The 12,733-nt window shown below is 44.7% G+C and overlaps 1 protein-coding gene across 4 annotated transcripts in view; it reads left to right on the top strand.

Moving 5' to 3' along the window:
* arid2 (AT-rich interactive domain 2) overlaps nt 1–8,746 on the top strand; it is a 43,768-nt gene extending 35,022 nt beyond the window's left edge. For all 4 annotated transcript variants that reach the window (XM_085436161.1, XM_085436162.1, XM_085436163.1 and 1 more), the window contains exons 16-22: nt 1,220–3,678; nt 5,362–5,516; nt 5,599–5,737; nt 5,864–5,949; nt 6,066–6,189; nt 6,814–6,905; nt 6,992–8,746. In XM_085436161.1, the coding sequence (XP_085292287.1) occupies nt 1,220–3,678; nt 5,362–5,516; nt 5,599–5,737; nt 5,864–5,949; nt 6,066–6,189; nt 6,814–6,905; nt 6,992–7,103 (3,167 nt within the window). In that variant the 3' untranslated portion in view covers nt 7,104–8,746. The remainder of the gene's footprint in view (nt 1–1,219; nt 3,679–5,361; nt 5,517–5,598; nt 5,738–5,863; nt 5,950–6,065; nt 6,190–6,813; nt 6,906–6,991) is intronic.
* Nucleotides 8,747–12,733: the final 3,987 nt, after the last annotated feature.

Below are 12,733 nucleotides of genomic sequence, written 5' to 3' on the forward strand. Positions count from 1 at the left end.
AGGTCATGAAATGAACAGTGAAGACATTATTTAGAGCTAGTCTTTTACACTCTTGCTGATAACTATTGTAACGTGTCAGTCTGTTTCTTTAACTGTTTGCCTGATCCACATCCAGCTTGGCAGATTTATTGAGGGCCTGCATTAGCGCAATGCTAACTTTGAGGCTGTTTGGATGAGCAGCTCTCATCTTTTGGCTAAAAGTTGATTTGTAAGCAGTGTGTCTGCTGCTCTACTGATGCATTCCCAACGTTCTGTTTGACTGAGTTGTATTTTATTTCATTTTATTTATTTATTTTTTCCTTCCCACTGTTGCCAAGCGCTTGCCCAAAAGTGGTCGTCTGATTGTTTTCTCCGTATGACTCATTTGACGCTAAATGAATAACGGATTTAACTGATTTGAATTACATTCGTAGCGTAGAGTCTTATATCTAAGTTTGAAGTCTTTACACTAACTTAAACTTACTTCGAGCTTTAACCCAAGAACCAAGATGATCCTGAAACGAGCCTTGTGAGGGTTGTAAAAAAAAAAAAAAACCCTGACATTTAATCATTTTAATTGTGTAACACTCAAACTGGTTTTCTAAAGATAGCTGGACATATTTTTCTTCCTTGTAATTCTTATTTGTCAGTGGTTTGTGCTAACTAAACACTTGCATCACTGTTCTTTGTGTAAGTGCTTCTTGAGAATGCTGCAACTCACAAACTGCCTGTTTTGAACTGGCCCTAGCAAAATGACACACACATGCTATTTCTCTCTCTGTGTGTGTGTGTGTGTGTGTGTGTGTGTGTGTGTGTGTGTGTGTGTGTGTGTGTGTGTGTGTGTGTGTGTGTGTGTGTGTGAGAGAGATGCATTTAGGACATGTCTTTTAAGTTGTCCCTGAACAGGCACTGCTGTTTTCTCTTTTGCAGGTGCAAAACCTGCCCAAATGACCAAAACTACACTTTCCCATTTTGTTTTAAGGATTTTGTTGAAATTGTGGGGCGCTTCTGAACATCACAGACACTACAGCTGGTGCTGAATGGGGAAACTTTAATCACAAAATATGGCTTACGGGGTGATTAATCAAACGATGATGTGTGTTGAACAGAAATGTCTTCCTTGCGTTAATTGGAGGTCATGGGAGGCAGTTTATTTACTGATTTATACTGTAAGTAAATAGGACACGAGTTTCACCCTGTTCCTCAATGTTTTTGTATTTCTCTGTTCATTTGTTACCAGGCTTACCTCCCGGGCCCCAGTTCGTCCGGCCTCCAGGCCCCAGCCTCAACCTCGGTGTTTCCACCCCATCCATGGCCTCCACAGCACAGGAACCTCCTGCCGTAAGCCACCCGACTGTTCCCCGACACCCGGTGCCCCCGCAGGTGCCTCCACAGATGCCACCAAATCCTCTGGCAGCACTGCAGCCACAGCAGGTCCGGCCTGGTCCAGTGGTCCAGGTTCCAACATCAGCACCGGCCACCCAGAACCACGCCCCTCAAAGCCCCGCCCCTCCAGGAGCGGCCCAGCAACAACAGCAGCAGCAACACTCCCCCATGCTCCCCACTGGGGCACCTGTCACGCTATTTCAGCAGGTACCACAGGGCCATATCCTCACCGCCAGGGTACAAGGCGTGACTCAGCACCCACCCCTGCCTCAAACACCTCCTCTGTCTGGGCCTCAGGGTGGAGCTCCCCAGGTAGAACCTCAGTGTGCTGCTGCAGCTGCATCCACACCCGCCTCTTCCATCCAGGTGGGAGCTGCTCAGGGGTTGAGTATTACAAGCGTGCCCAATTCCCAGGGGTCACGAGTCACATTTCAGAATATCGCCCCCAAACCAGCTCCAAACCAGTCAGGTGGACCAGCAGCTACGATAGCTACTCCCAACCAGCAGCCTCAGCAGCAAGCGCAGAGTGTAGTAATAGTCAGTCCCAACCCCCAGCAGAGCCCAGCCTACACCCCTGCCATCCACCAGATTGTTCTCGCCAACCCCTCTGCCATCCCTGGCACCCAAACTATCCAGCTAGCAGGGCAACCCGGGGCTTCTTCCAATCCATGCCCACCTCCCACCTCTCACTCCAACACCCAGGTCCAGCCCAGTCAAACTGTCAGCCACGCACTGTCCATGAAACGGCTTCAGCAGCAGCAACAGCATCAACAGCAGCACCAACAACAGCCACCTCTCCAGCTTATTTCCCAGCCTCCTTCCTCTCAGCCTACCTCCACTGAGTCCAGCTTGATCAAACAGCTACTGCTTCCAAAGCGGGGACCTTCTACTCCAGGAGGAAAGCTAATCCTACCTGCTCCACAGGTGCCCCCTCCCAACAACACGATAACCCCCAGTTCACCGGTCATCTATCAGACAAGCTACACCACCCAAAATCCTTCGTCTCAACCTCAGCAGCTCAATGTTCAGCTAGTTCCAGGTCAGCTTCCAGCTGCTGGAGCTCCGGGCCTCCAGACGGTTCAGCTTTTGCCAGGCCAGCTTATTTCTGCAAGCAGTTCAGGGGGAGCTACTATCATTCAGGGCCCTGCCCCTCCTGGACAAGTCACATTCACCGTGGTCCCCAACACTGGCTTCACCACTTCTACTGCTGCTGTTGCTGCTGTCAGCCAGGGAGCTGTGGCCCCAGGTGTCCCTCCTCCTCCATTCTCAACTGGAACTGTGCCCCAACATGCCCCGGCAGCTCCTCCACCTCCGCCGCCGCCCCCACCGCCACCGCCACTGCCAGCTCCACTCAGAGGAGACAAAATCATTTGTCAAAAGGAGGAGGAGGCCAAAGATGCCACAGGGCTGCACGTCCATGAGAGGAAGATAGAGGTGATGGAGAACTCCTCGTTGGCAGAAGGAGACGCCTCCAAGGGCAAAACCAGTAACGGTGACGTTGCGGAAGGTGCCAAGCTGCTAAATGGTCGGAAGTGCATGGAGTCGAATCTACCTCCATACCACTCAGGGAACAGCCAGGGAGCACTCAATGGCCCCGCTACGGAGAGTCACCCTGCTAACGGGAAGCAGGCTCTCTCTCCAGGCCCAAACACCCCTCCCGAGGGAATCCCCGACCCCAAAAAGACTCTTGTCAATGGGGTGTGTGACTTTGATCGGAGTGACAGTGGCGGCAACTTTAACAAAAACATTCCAAATCACATCGCTTCCAAACAGTACTGGGGGAATGGGGAGGTGGGCCCCTCTGAGAAAGCCAACAGCTCAGATCCCCCTCTTCCTAGTCCTCCTCCACCGCAGCAGGACACTGCCAAAGCCCAGCAGGCTGAGCGCCTGGCCAACGGACCCCAGGCAATAGGCAACAGGCCCCCCTCGGAATTAACCAATGGACCTTTGGGGCTGGCCCATGCTGCGCCTGTGCTAAGACAGCAACTGCTCCCCAATTCATCTCTCCCTCCTTCTGTTACTGTTACCTCCCAGAGTCTTGCAGGCTCTCCTGCTAATGGGGTGGCCCCCGAGGCTCGAGGCCTCAAGAGGCCGGCCGAGAACGAGGACCGCAGCGCAACAACGGCATCCTCGGGGATCCCCAACAAAGTGGGAGTTCGCATCATCACCATCAGCGACCCCAACAACGCCGGCAGCAGTGCCACGATGGTGGCGGTGCCAGCAGGAACAGACCCAAGCACAGTAGCCAAAGTAGCAATAGAGAACGCCACTCAGCAGAGGAACTGCTCACCCACACAGGCAGCTGGCACAGCGGTGAGTCACTTGTAGGGTTAGTGTCGCCACAAACCGCTTTTATCCGCGCCGTCTTCTCGTAGTGTGACTGTGTTAGGTCTGCCACAAAAATGTGTTTTGATTTTTCTGTCACGCTAAGTAAATACTAAAGCATTTGTATCAGCAAGTCTTGTCAGTAGCTTGTCTTTTGTTAAATCCTGTGTCAGCTTCACTTAAGTTACATTTACTCTTTCAAATCTCCTGCTCCAAAACATGGTACAGATGGGCAGAGAAAGTGACTGGAAGAACATTTGCTTTTTATTCTGCATTGCTTTCTTTCTTGCCAAATACATGATACCAGATGCCTCTGCTGGATGACAAATGAGCCTGAAATGCATGAAATTATGTTTGTTCTTGATCTCTGTGACTGTGAAGTACTATAAGACGCTTCAATGACTGTCATGTAAAACATTGTAGGGCGATGTGACCAAAATCTCATATCCCGATATAAGACATCTATCGTCCCGATAACGACATAAATTGATTGATTGATTGATCATACTTTATTCATCCCGAGGGAAATTGGGTTGAGGCTGCCAGCCGTGCCAGCGCCATCTTTAACATTTTCTGTAAATTCTGTGAATCTCGGGCAGCTCGACTTGCGTGAAGTGTTTCCAACTGGGCGTCCTTTATCTAGAGTCGAGTGTTTTTAACTGATGCATGAAACGATACATTTTAGACATAAGTTGTAACGGCTGCCGTTTTCTTTGAGTATTTATTACACAGCGTGCTGCGGGGAAATGTTCTGTTCTAACGTTTGAGTCTAAGGTTTATTTTTTAGCACCTGACGGCTGTTTTTTGCCGTAAATACTCTGCATACTCTTTCACATGATTCAGTTTATTCTGAAAAGTCTCAACAGGATCTTGAGCTTTACGTGGAAGGTTTACGTGGAAAATAAGCAAGCGGACACGCGATGGTTTTACCGTCATTGTTGCTAACGACAACGCATAAAAACAGGCGCTTGTCCGTCCGTATTATATTGGTTATATTAAAATATAAGAGAAAGAGAGAACTCTAAGAAATTAATATAGCCACTACTGTGACTATCAAAACGATGAAAAAAATATTGCTGTAAACAGTTTATTTTGCGACACCACGAAACAAACGATAGCGTAAAATTAAACGATAGACGTTTTTATATCGTCATCCGATATATATCGTTATATCAAACAGCCCTAGAACACTGTAAAAAGGTTCCCTCATTATGTTCTTGCTAGTAGCTTAAGATTTTTTATTTATTTATTTTTTTTAAGTTGGCGCTGTAACTGTATGTATACAATTTGAGTGCACATTACATTAGGATAAGAGTAATGTCTGACAGTAGTAGCAGCAGGTGGATACAGGTTACCCTGCTCGTTTAAGCTGCTGCTCAGTGTAAAGCTTCTCATAGTTTCATAGACCAGAAAACCCAATTCTGAAAGCGCAGAGTTTTTGGAGGTTAAGAAGGTGAGGCCAGTTAAGACCATGTGGCTCTCGCTGATACCCACCTCCCACAGCAAAGCGGCTGAGAGAACAACTCCTGCCATTAGCCGGCCGTGGTTACATCTCAGCCAACAATCGTGACGCCTTCGTTTCTTTCTCGCTGAAATGAGCTGCTGTCTGTGATGCTGCCCGCAGCATTCTTCTAATGGAGCAGCTTTTCTGAAACCCTCTCTCTTCCGCAGCCTGCTGTTATCCCGTCCCCGCCCCCCACGTCCCAGCCTGCACCAGCGGGTAACCACAGCCCTCACCTCCCAGCACAGCAAGCCTCCGCAGTGCCGCCAGAGCAAAGCCGGAAAGCAGGGCAGAACTTTAAGTGTCTGTGGCAGTCCTGTAAACGGTACGGGCATTCACACTCTTGTTAACTTTCACTGAGCTTTTTTCAGGCTTCTCCTCATTTATTCCCAATTTCTCCTATTCAGGTGGTTTGAAACACCTTCCCAAGTGTTTTACCACGCAGCAACGCAACACGGGGGGAAAGATGTGTATGGAGGGCAGTGTCTGTGGGAAGGGTGTGAACCTTTTCCCCGGCAGAGACTGTCCTTCATCACACATCTGCAGGTAAATTTCCTTACTTTCTATTTCTTGCACTTTTTAGCTGTTACTTATTTGATAGTGGCTTTAAAAAAAAAAAAAAAGAAAAAGAAAAAAAAAAAGAAATTAAGCTTCTGCTCCTTGTGTTCCCAGGATAAGCACTGTTCTCGAGAGGCTTTGCTAGCCGGACTCAAGCTAGAGGAGCAGCAGGCGCAAAGTCCCAATCAGACTTCTTCCCAGTATGTACACCCGTCTCTGTTTATCATAATGTGTAAGACTAAAAGACAAATCATGTTCAACATAGAAGGAAATGTCACGCTGCTCGAAAAATATTAATGCCTGATGTGTTGTGAAGGACCCCGACAGCGGCAGGCAGCACTCCGGCACCACGAGCACCGAAAGCAATCGTCAATCATCCGAGCGCAGCTCTCATGGCCCTACGCAGAGGCTCTCGAAACCTGGTCTTCAGGGACTTCACTGTGAGTAGAACAAGGCTGACGCCTACCTTCATCTCTCCCTGCATATATGCGCGCGCACGCACGCACACACACACACACACACACACACACACACACACACACACACACACTCTTATGTTTGACTGAGGAGGGCTTAAGCTGCTCTGAAGCTTCCATCATCTTGCTGCTTATGATTGACTGGAAATCTGAGGCTAAAGGAATTTGGTAGTTTTCTATTCTGTGAGGGGTTGGAGAAGCTCAAGTTGACACTTGTTTTCTTTTAGTCATGATTGAGGTATTTGAGGTAGTTTTAGTCGATTAAACGTCATAAGATTATAATAGACTAAATCTGAACTTATTCACCAACTAAGATGAGAGTTCTTATTTGCTCTTCTCTTCCTGTTGATATTTTGTCATGTTTTCATGAGCCAGGTGTACTGATCCTGAGGGCAGACTTCTGATTGGATCACTTCCAAACTTGTCCCGCCTTTCTAGACAACTTACTAGTTCTGATTGGATCTCGTCCGTTCCGAAAATTTTGTATCTAATTTTTATTTGCTGGCAAAAGTGTCAGCATACTTGATCATAATTTATGTCCTAGTGTATAAGTACGTGACTCTATTTCTTAACCGTTTCCTCCCCTAGGATGAGAAAGAGGGACCAGTGACCAAACACATACGACTTACTGCTGCCTTAACGTTAAAGAACATCGCCAAGCACTCTGACTGTGGTCGCACGTGAGTAACCTGCTGCATTAAGTGAATTTAGCATAACCCCCCCAAAAAAAAAAAAAAAGGCTGAAGGCTTTTCTTCTTTGTTTCAGGTTGTTAAAGAGGCATGAGACTCACCTCTCCGTACTCGCGCTAAGTAACATGGAGGTTTCCACCACGCTCGCCAAATGCCTTTACGAACTGACGCGCTCGCTCCAGGCTTGACGGCAAAAGAACAACCTCTACAACTCTCTGATCCCCCACCGACCCACCCGTCCCTCTCCTGTGACGAGAGGAGCAAGCCGCCGGTGAGCCGTAGCGGGTCCGCAGGGGGAGAGCAGAGGGTGGGAAGCGGAACAAGGAACCCTCCTTCTGCCACGTCTGCCGGCCCCCCCCCCGCCCCAAACCACGCCCCTCCCCTCCTTGCTGAACCTGTGTTTCACAACCCCCGCCCTCCATCTCCACACATGCAAACACACACACACACAAAGGGGGGTGAAAAAAAAAAAAAAAAAACTGCCATGGGGTCTTCCACCAGCTGTCCACCAGGGGGAGCTCATTAAGACTGCTTCACCGACGGGACTCCACCGACGAAACCCCAAACACGAGCACATTCTGTTCAAGTTTTATTTTTCTTAATTCTTTTTTTTTTTTTTCTCTCTGTCACGTGAGCTCATGTGTGGCGTGAGCGGCGGTTGACTGAAGATTACGGGTGGGCGGGGAGTCGAGCAAGGGGCAGGGCTACTGAAGGTGTCCCACTGGGTCAGGTGGAGGAGGACTCGGCTGGCAACTGGCGCAGAGAATTTTTTTTATTTGTTTTTTTTTTTTGTTTGTTTGTTTGTTTGTTTGTTTTTTTTCCTTTAGACACTTGGTAGCTTGGTTTTCTTACTTGAGTCAATATATTTTCACTTATTTATTATTGAAATAAATACCATTACAATTAATGAAAAAGAATCTTGTAAATATGTTGTGAATATATATAAAGAAGATCCTCTTTCATGCCGATGCAGCCACTGGAGATCTTGCTCTGTGGAGTAATAGAAGCATTACTTTGGCAGGATTGAATAAAGTAGTATGTTTTTGTTTTGTTTTTTGCTTTTTTTATGATCCCTGGTCACTTGTATCTAATGTGATTCTATACTCAGCAGTGGATGAATGTACTTAAAAACCTGTAAATAATTCTGCAAAGGTACTGATGCTGTAAAGCTTAGGGAGGGGGAAAACAGTTTTTTGTGGAACTGTGACATTTTTTGTATTATAATACCTTGTAGAACTCATTTTGCTGGCTGAAAGAGTATGGAATAATATATCTCATGTCATTTTGTAGAAGAAAAAAAAATATTGAAGTTATTCTCCTCCCTTCCTCTTCCCTCGCACACCCTCCCCTCAACGCACACAGGCACACACACACAGACACACAAACAAGTAACATATATCCACTGTAAGCGTTTTGTCATTGTACGGGCACAGTGCGCGTACCAAAATTTTTTTGTATTTGTAAATTGGTTTAAATACATGGAGTTTTTATACAGGTTTTCTCCTGTGTTCTTTGCTTTATGTGCAGGTATGATATTTTCTTCACTACTTTTTTCTATCTTAATATAGTGTGGAGTTTTATTGTACTATTTTTTCATTCTTAATACCATGCCACATTCCGGCTCACGTCCTCAGACTGTCCTCTCTACCGTGTGTTGTGTAACATTTATGACTGCCTGTCGTATTAGCATCTGACCGGGGCAACCCAACCATCCTCATTTCTGCAGTGTCAGTAGGATGTGTGACTATACATAGACCTAACAGTCTGTTAGAGATTGGCTTTATTTACTTTGGTGACTGTTTATAGTTTTTAAATAAAACACTGAACATTTTGTTTTGTTTTACTCTTGTTTCTTGCTTCATTTTCTCCCACTTTAGCACTGATTGCCACGATTAGCACCACGTATACTTCCTGCGTTCGGTGTGTTACGGATGTGGAGTAAATTGAACAACAATTATTTAAATTTAATAAAATTATATATATTTTTATAATACCATTTATTGAGGTGGTTCTAGTACTGTGATTGAGCATGTGTAAAGACTGTTGGCGAGTCTACATTTAGTTACTAGTGAGTAAAGGATTTAATTGCTGAAAACTGTATGTAAACATTTAAAATACTAAAACAATACTGAGGCTACGTACACGGGTATTTTTTGAAACCGGAGATTTTCCGTTTTCGTTTTAAAAAATAATCCCGTCCACACGTAAACGCAGAAATGAAGGAAAACGCTGCTTGGAACATGCCAAAGCAACAGGTGGCGATATATTCCTAACAGTGTAGAAATGTTGGCCAATCAGAAGTCTAGAAGCCTCCTTGGGAAATAATAAACAAGGATGGGGCCTAGAAGTACCACTGATTTCCTTTCCAATCCGATACCAAGTAAAATTCAGGGTGGTATCGACGATACTGATCTGTTACCGATACTTTGTACAAAAACGTATTTTATTTACTGTATCTCAAATTATAGCGTCATAATGATTACAGGTCATCAGATTACTTGTTCTCATCACTTAATAATGCAGAATTCATCATATAGAAATAAAAAAAAATGAAATTGTGCGCTATTTGAACATATCGCCTGCCTGCCGCACTAAATGACTCCGTGAGAGACGTCTGTCTCGCCCTAGCAGCACCTGTCCCTGTCCTCCTCTTCACTTCGCCTCAACATACGCTCGTCATATTCTGTGATATGATTTACTCTGAGGTGTTTGACAAATTTGTGGTGTTGCCACAACACCTCACTTTCTTGCCACATGTATCACAAACCATGTGTGTGGAGGTAAAATGCGTCCGCACATGACTCCAATTACGCTCAGCCATTGTTGTGAGTGCGCACGCAGTAATTTACACTAACTTTATCCGTAAGGTAGCTAAAATTAACTGACAGTGAATAAACTAAATATGAAATGCTTTTAATAAAGTGTGAAAATTATACTTAAGCGGACAGCCAAGAGTAGTGGATAACAATAAAGAGAGTAAATTGTTGAACCAGACTAGCAAAAGTCTAGAAGGTCGTTTCCAATATTGAAAATTCTGACACTTGGGTAGCTCTGCTGTTTTTGTTTTTTGTCAGGGTCACACAAAGCCTTTCTTGTAAGACTCATGGATAAACGGTTAAAGTGGTTACCCATAGCGGGTACTCCACATCTTTGATGGGGAACATTTCTCATGCTGCTTGCCCAAACAAATTTGTCTCCATCACAGCTTATTGAAAGAGACTACCAAGTGTTCTAAGTATATATCGTTAGCTTATGGTTATGAATAACTACTGGATAAATAGTGGATAAACTGAATGCTAAAAGTTAGCAATGAGTAGTTAAGAAATTGGGTAATCCTAAATATATATATTTTAACCAAGCCTCAATGGGGAAAAAATATAATTGATAAATGAACAAAGTAATGTTCTTCTTAACATGTATTCAATTCATTTCTCAATCTGCACTCGAATCAATAAAGGCAAAATAAAACCTGCACTGTTATTTGTTTTGTTAATTGAATTTATATCAATATGAGCTGTTTTGACATTCTTATTAGCTCCTTGAGTCTACCTGTGCCTAATGTCAAGCACTAGATGCAAAAGGCCACACACACACACACACACACACACACACACACACACACACACACACACACACACACACACGTCTATCAGGTCTCAGTTAGTGGGAAAGGCATGAGGTCAAATGAATTGTCTGTAGATTTGGAAACAAGCTTATGCCAAGGAACAAACTGGAGATACAAAGGAATACAGAAAATACCCAAGAGCTCACTGGCCTCCATTATTCTGAAACGGATGAAGTCTGGAGCCTTCCAATTATCATTACATTTTTGCTGTCAAATACCAGTTTCCCCAGATCTGGCTGCCCAGCCAAACTGAGTGCTTGGGACAAAGAGCCTTTTTTTCAGACAGGTAACCCAGAACCTGAACGAACAGCATAGTCACTGAGTTCCTTTGTAGGCATGAGGGAACACCAGTGCAGTGTTTCACCAAAGTGACCTTTACAGTAATGTCCCAGTTGAAAGAATTTTTCACTAAAAGGCACGTGACAGGCTGCTAAGAGATAGCAAAAAAGCCCACGAACCAGCATGAAGAGTACAATCCTCCATTCTGATGAAACAAAGATTGAACTATTTGACCACAATTGCCAGTGGCGTACAGAAAACAAACAACCAAACAACAGACACTGAGCAGGAAATAGCATCCTTATAGTAAGACACAGTGGTAGCAGGATCATGGTGATGATGGCTTCCTGCAGCTGTGGCAGGGAGCTGTCAGGGGAGAGGAAAAGAGGAATCTTCAGGAAACTTCCACAGGCTTTGGGAAAAATGCTGAGTATGAGCACTTCCCATCCAACCTGACTGAGCTTGAACACATCCATCAAAAAAAATAGTTGTGAATGTCATTATATATGTAGAATAATGAAAGGAAAAGTATATCAGTCGACTGAGTGGTAACTGCATACTGAAACAAGAAACAGAAAAGGCTGAAAAATTCACACAACCACAGATAATTTTCAAAGGAATGACTTCAAACAGATGCAATTCAAAGATGTAACCAGTGAGAGGGAGGAGAATAGTAATGAATGAATGAGTGGGGAAAAAACATAAAAGAATCAAAGAGTGGAAGGATCCTGCTCCTGTTACTCCAAACCCATCTAAATGATCTACAATGAGGGACATGACAGTCTGTTAAAAACAGGTCTAAACAATTGGTAACACCGTGAACCTCAGACGACTCCTTCCCTGGGCCTGTCTCTCTGTTCAGAGAGATCTGAACAGATGCCAGTGCTTTTAATATTCAACCCTCTGTTTTCATGCTTGGTTGCTGGGACTTCAAACAGCACTCTTTTCTGATACAACCCAACAACCTCCATTTGCTGGTGAGCTCAACCTTTTGTTCCGTTTAACCACCGGACACTTTCTCTTGGCTCGATCCTTTTGACATAATTGAATAGTTAATGACTTTGCTCAGCGCTCCACTTCCCACAGCTCCCAAAACATCTTTTGTGCATAATGTGACACTGCAGAAAGCTTTCAGGATTCATCAAAAGTCGCACTGTGTTGGGGCATTCAGCAGTAATCTGACACTTTGTGTTGGTTTTTGATTCTGCTCAGTGCCCAGCTGAGGCGCTAACCTGATTGCCGTCCTTATGATATTTGTGTGGGCAACAAGAAAAATGTTTGTTTTAGATTACATAAATGTAGGTTTAGTTTAGCAACAGGCAATGCAACTGTGCCACTAATCTTGTGGTTTGGATCTTTGGTAGGTTTCAGTAGTTCCTCTAGCAATTCAGTTCAATTTTCTAAAAGTAATGCCAAGTCACAACAACAGCGATCTCAAGGTGTTTTATATTGTAAGGTAAAGACCCTAAAACAATACAGAGAAAACCTTTACAATCAGACAACATCCTGCGAGCAAGCACTTGGCAACAGTGGGAAAGAAACCTCCAAAAGAACTAGGCTCAGGGGGAAGAAGTTACTACTATAACTACTGCCACACACCCAAAAACAAAATAAATAGAACAATATCAAGACTTCTTTATGAAGTTTATGTGTACGTTTAGTAAAGAAGATCTGTAGTCGCACATCTGTCTGCTTACCAGGTGTTTGGTGGCTAATCTAAGCTTTACATCACTTCTAATTCCTCGCGTGGTCAAGCTCATTGTGACATCACTGGTCTAGTCCAATCGTCTTCAGGCCAGTCAGCCTGGTGTAATGGTGCAGAGGATATCTTCTTACTTACTTTCTTACTGACAATTGAGCACGGTATAGACACCACAGCCTATCTGAGTACTGTTGCTGACTATGACCGTAACT

This window comes from Copadichromis virginalis, linkage group LG17 (assembly GCF_057382275.1).
Source record: "Copadichromis virginalis isolate Kocher_CV1m ecotype Utaka linkage group LG17, C_Virginalis_male_GT1.1, whole genome shotgun sequence".
Lineage (NCBI taxonomy): Eukaryota > Metazoa > Chordata > Actinopteri > Cichliformes > Cichlidae > Copadichromis > Copadichromis virginalis.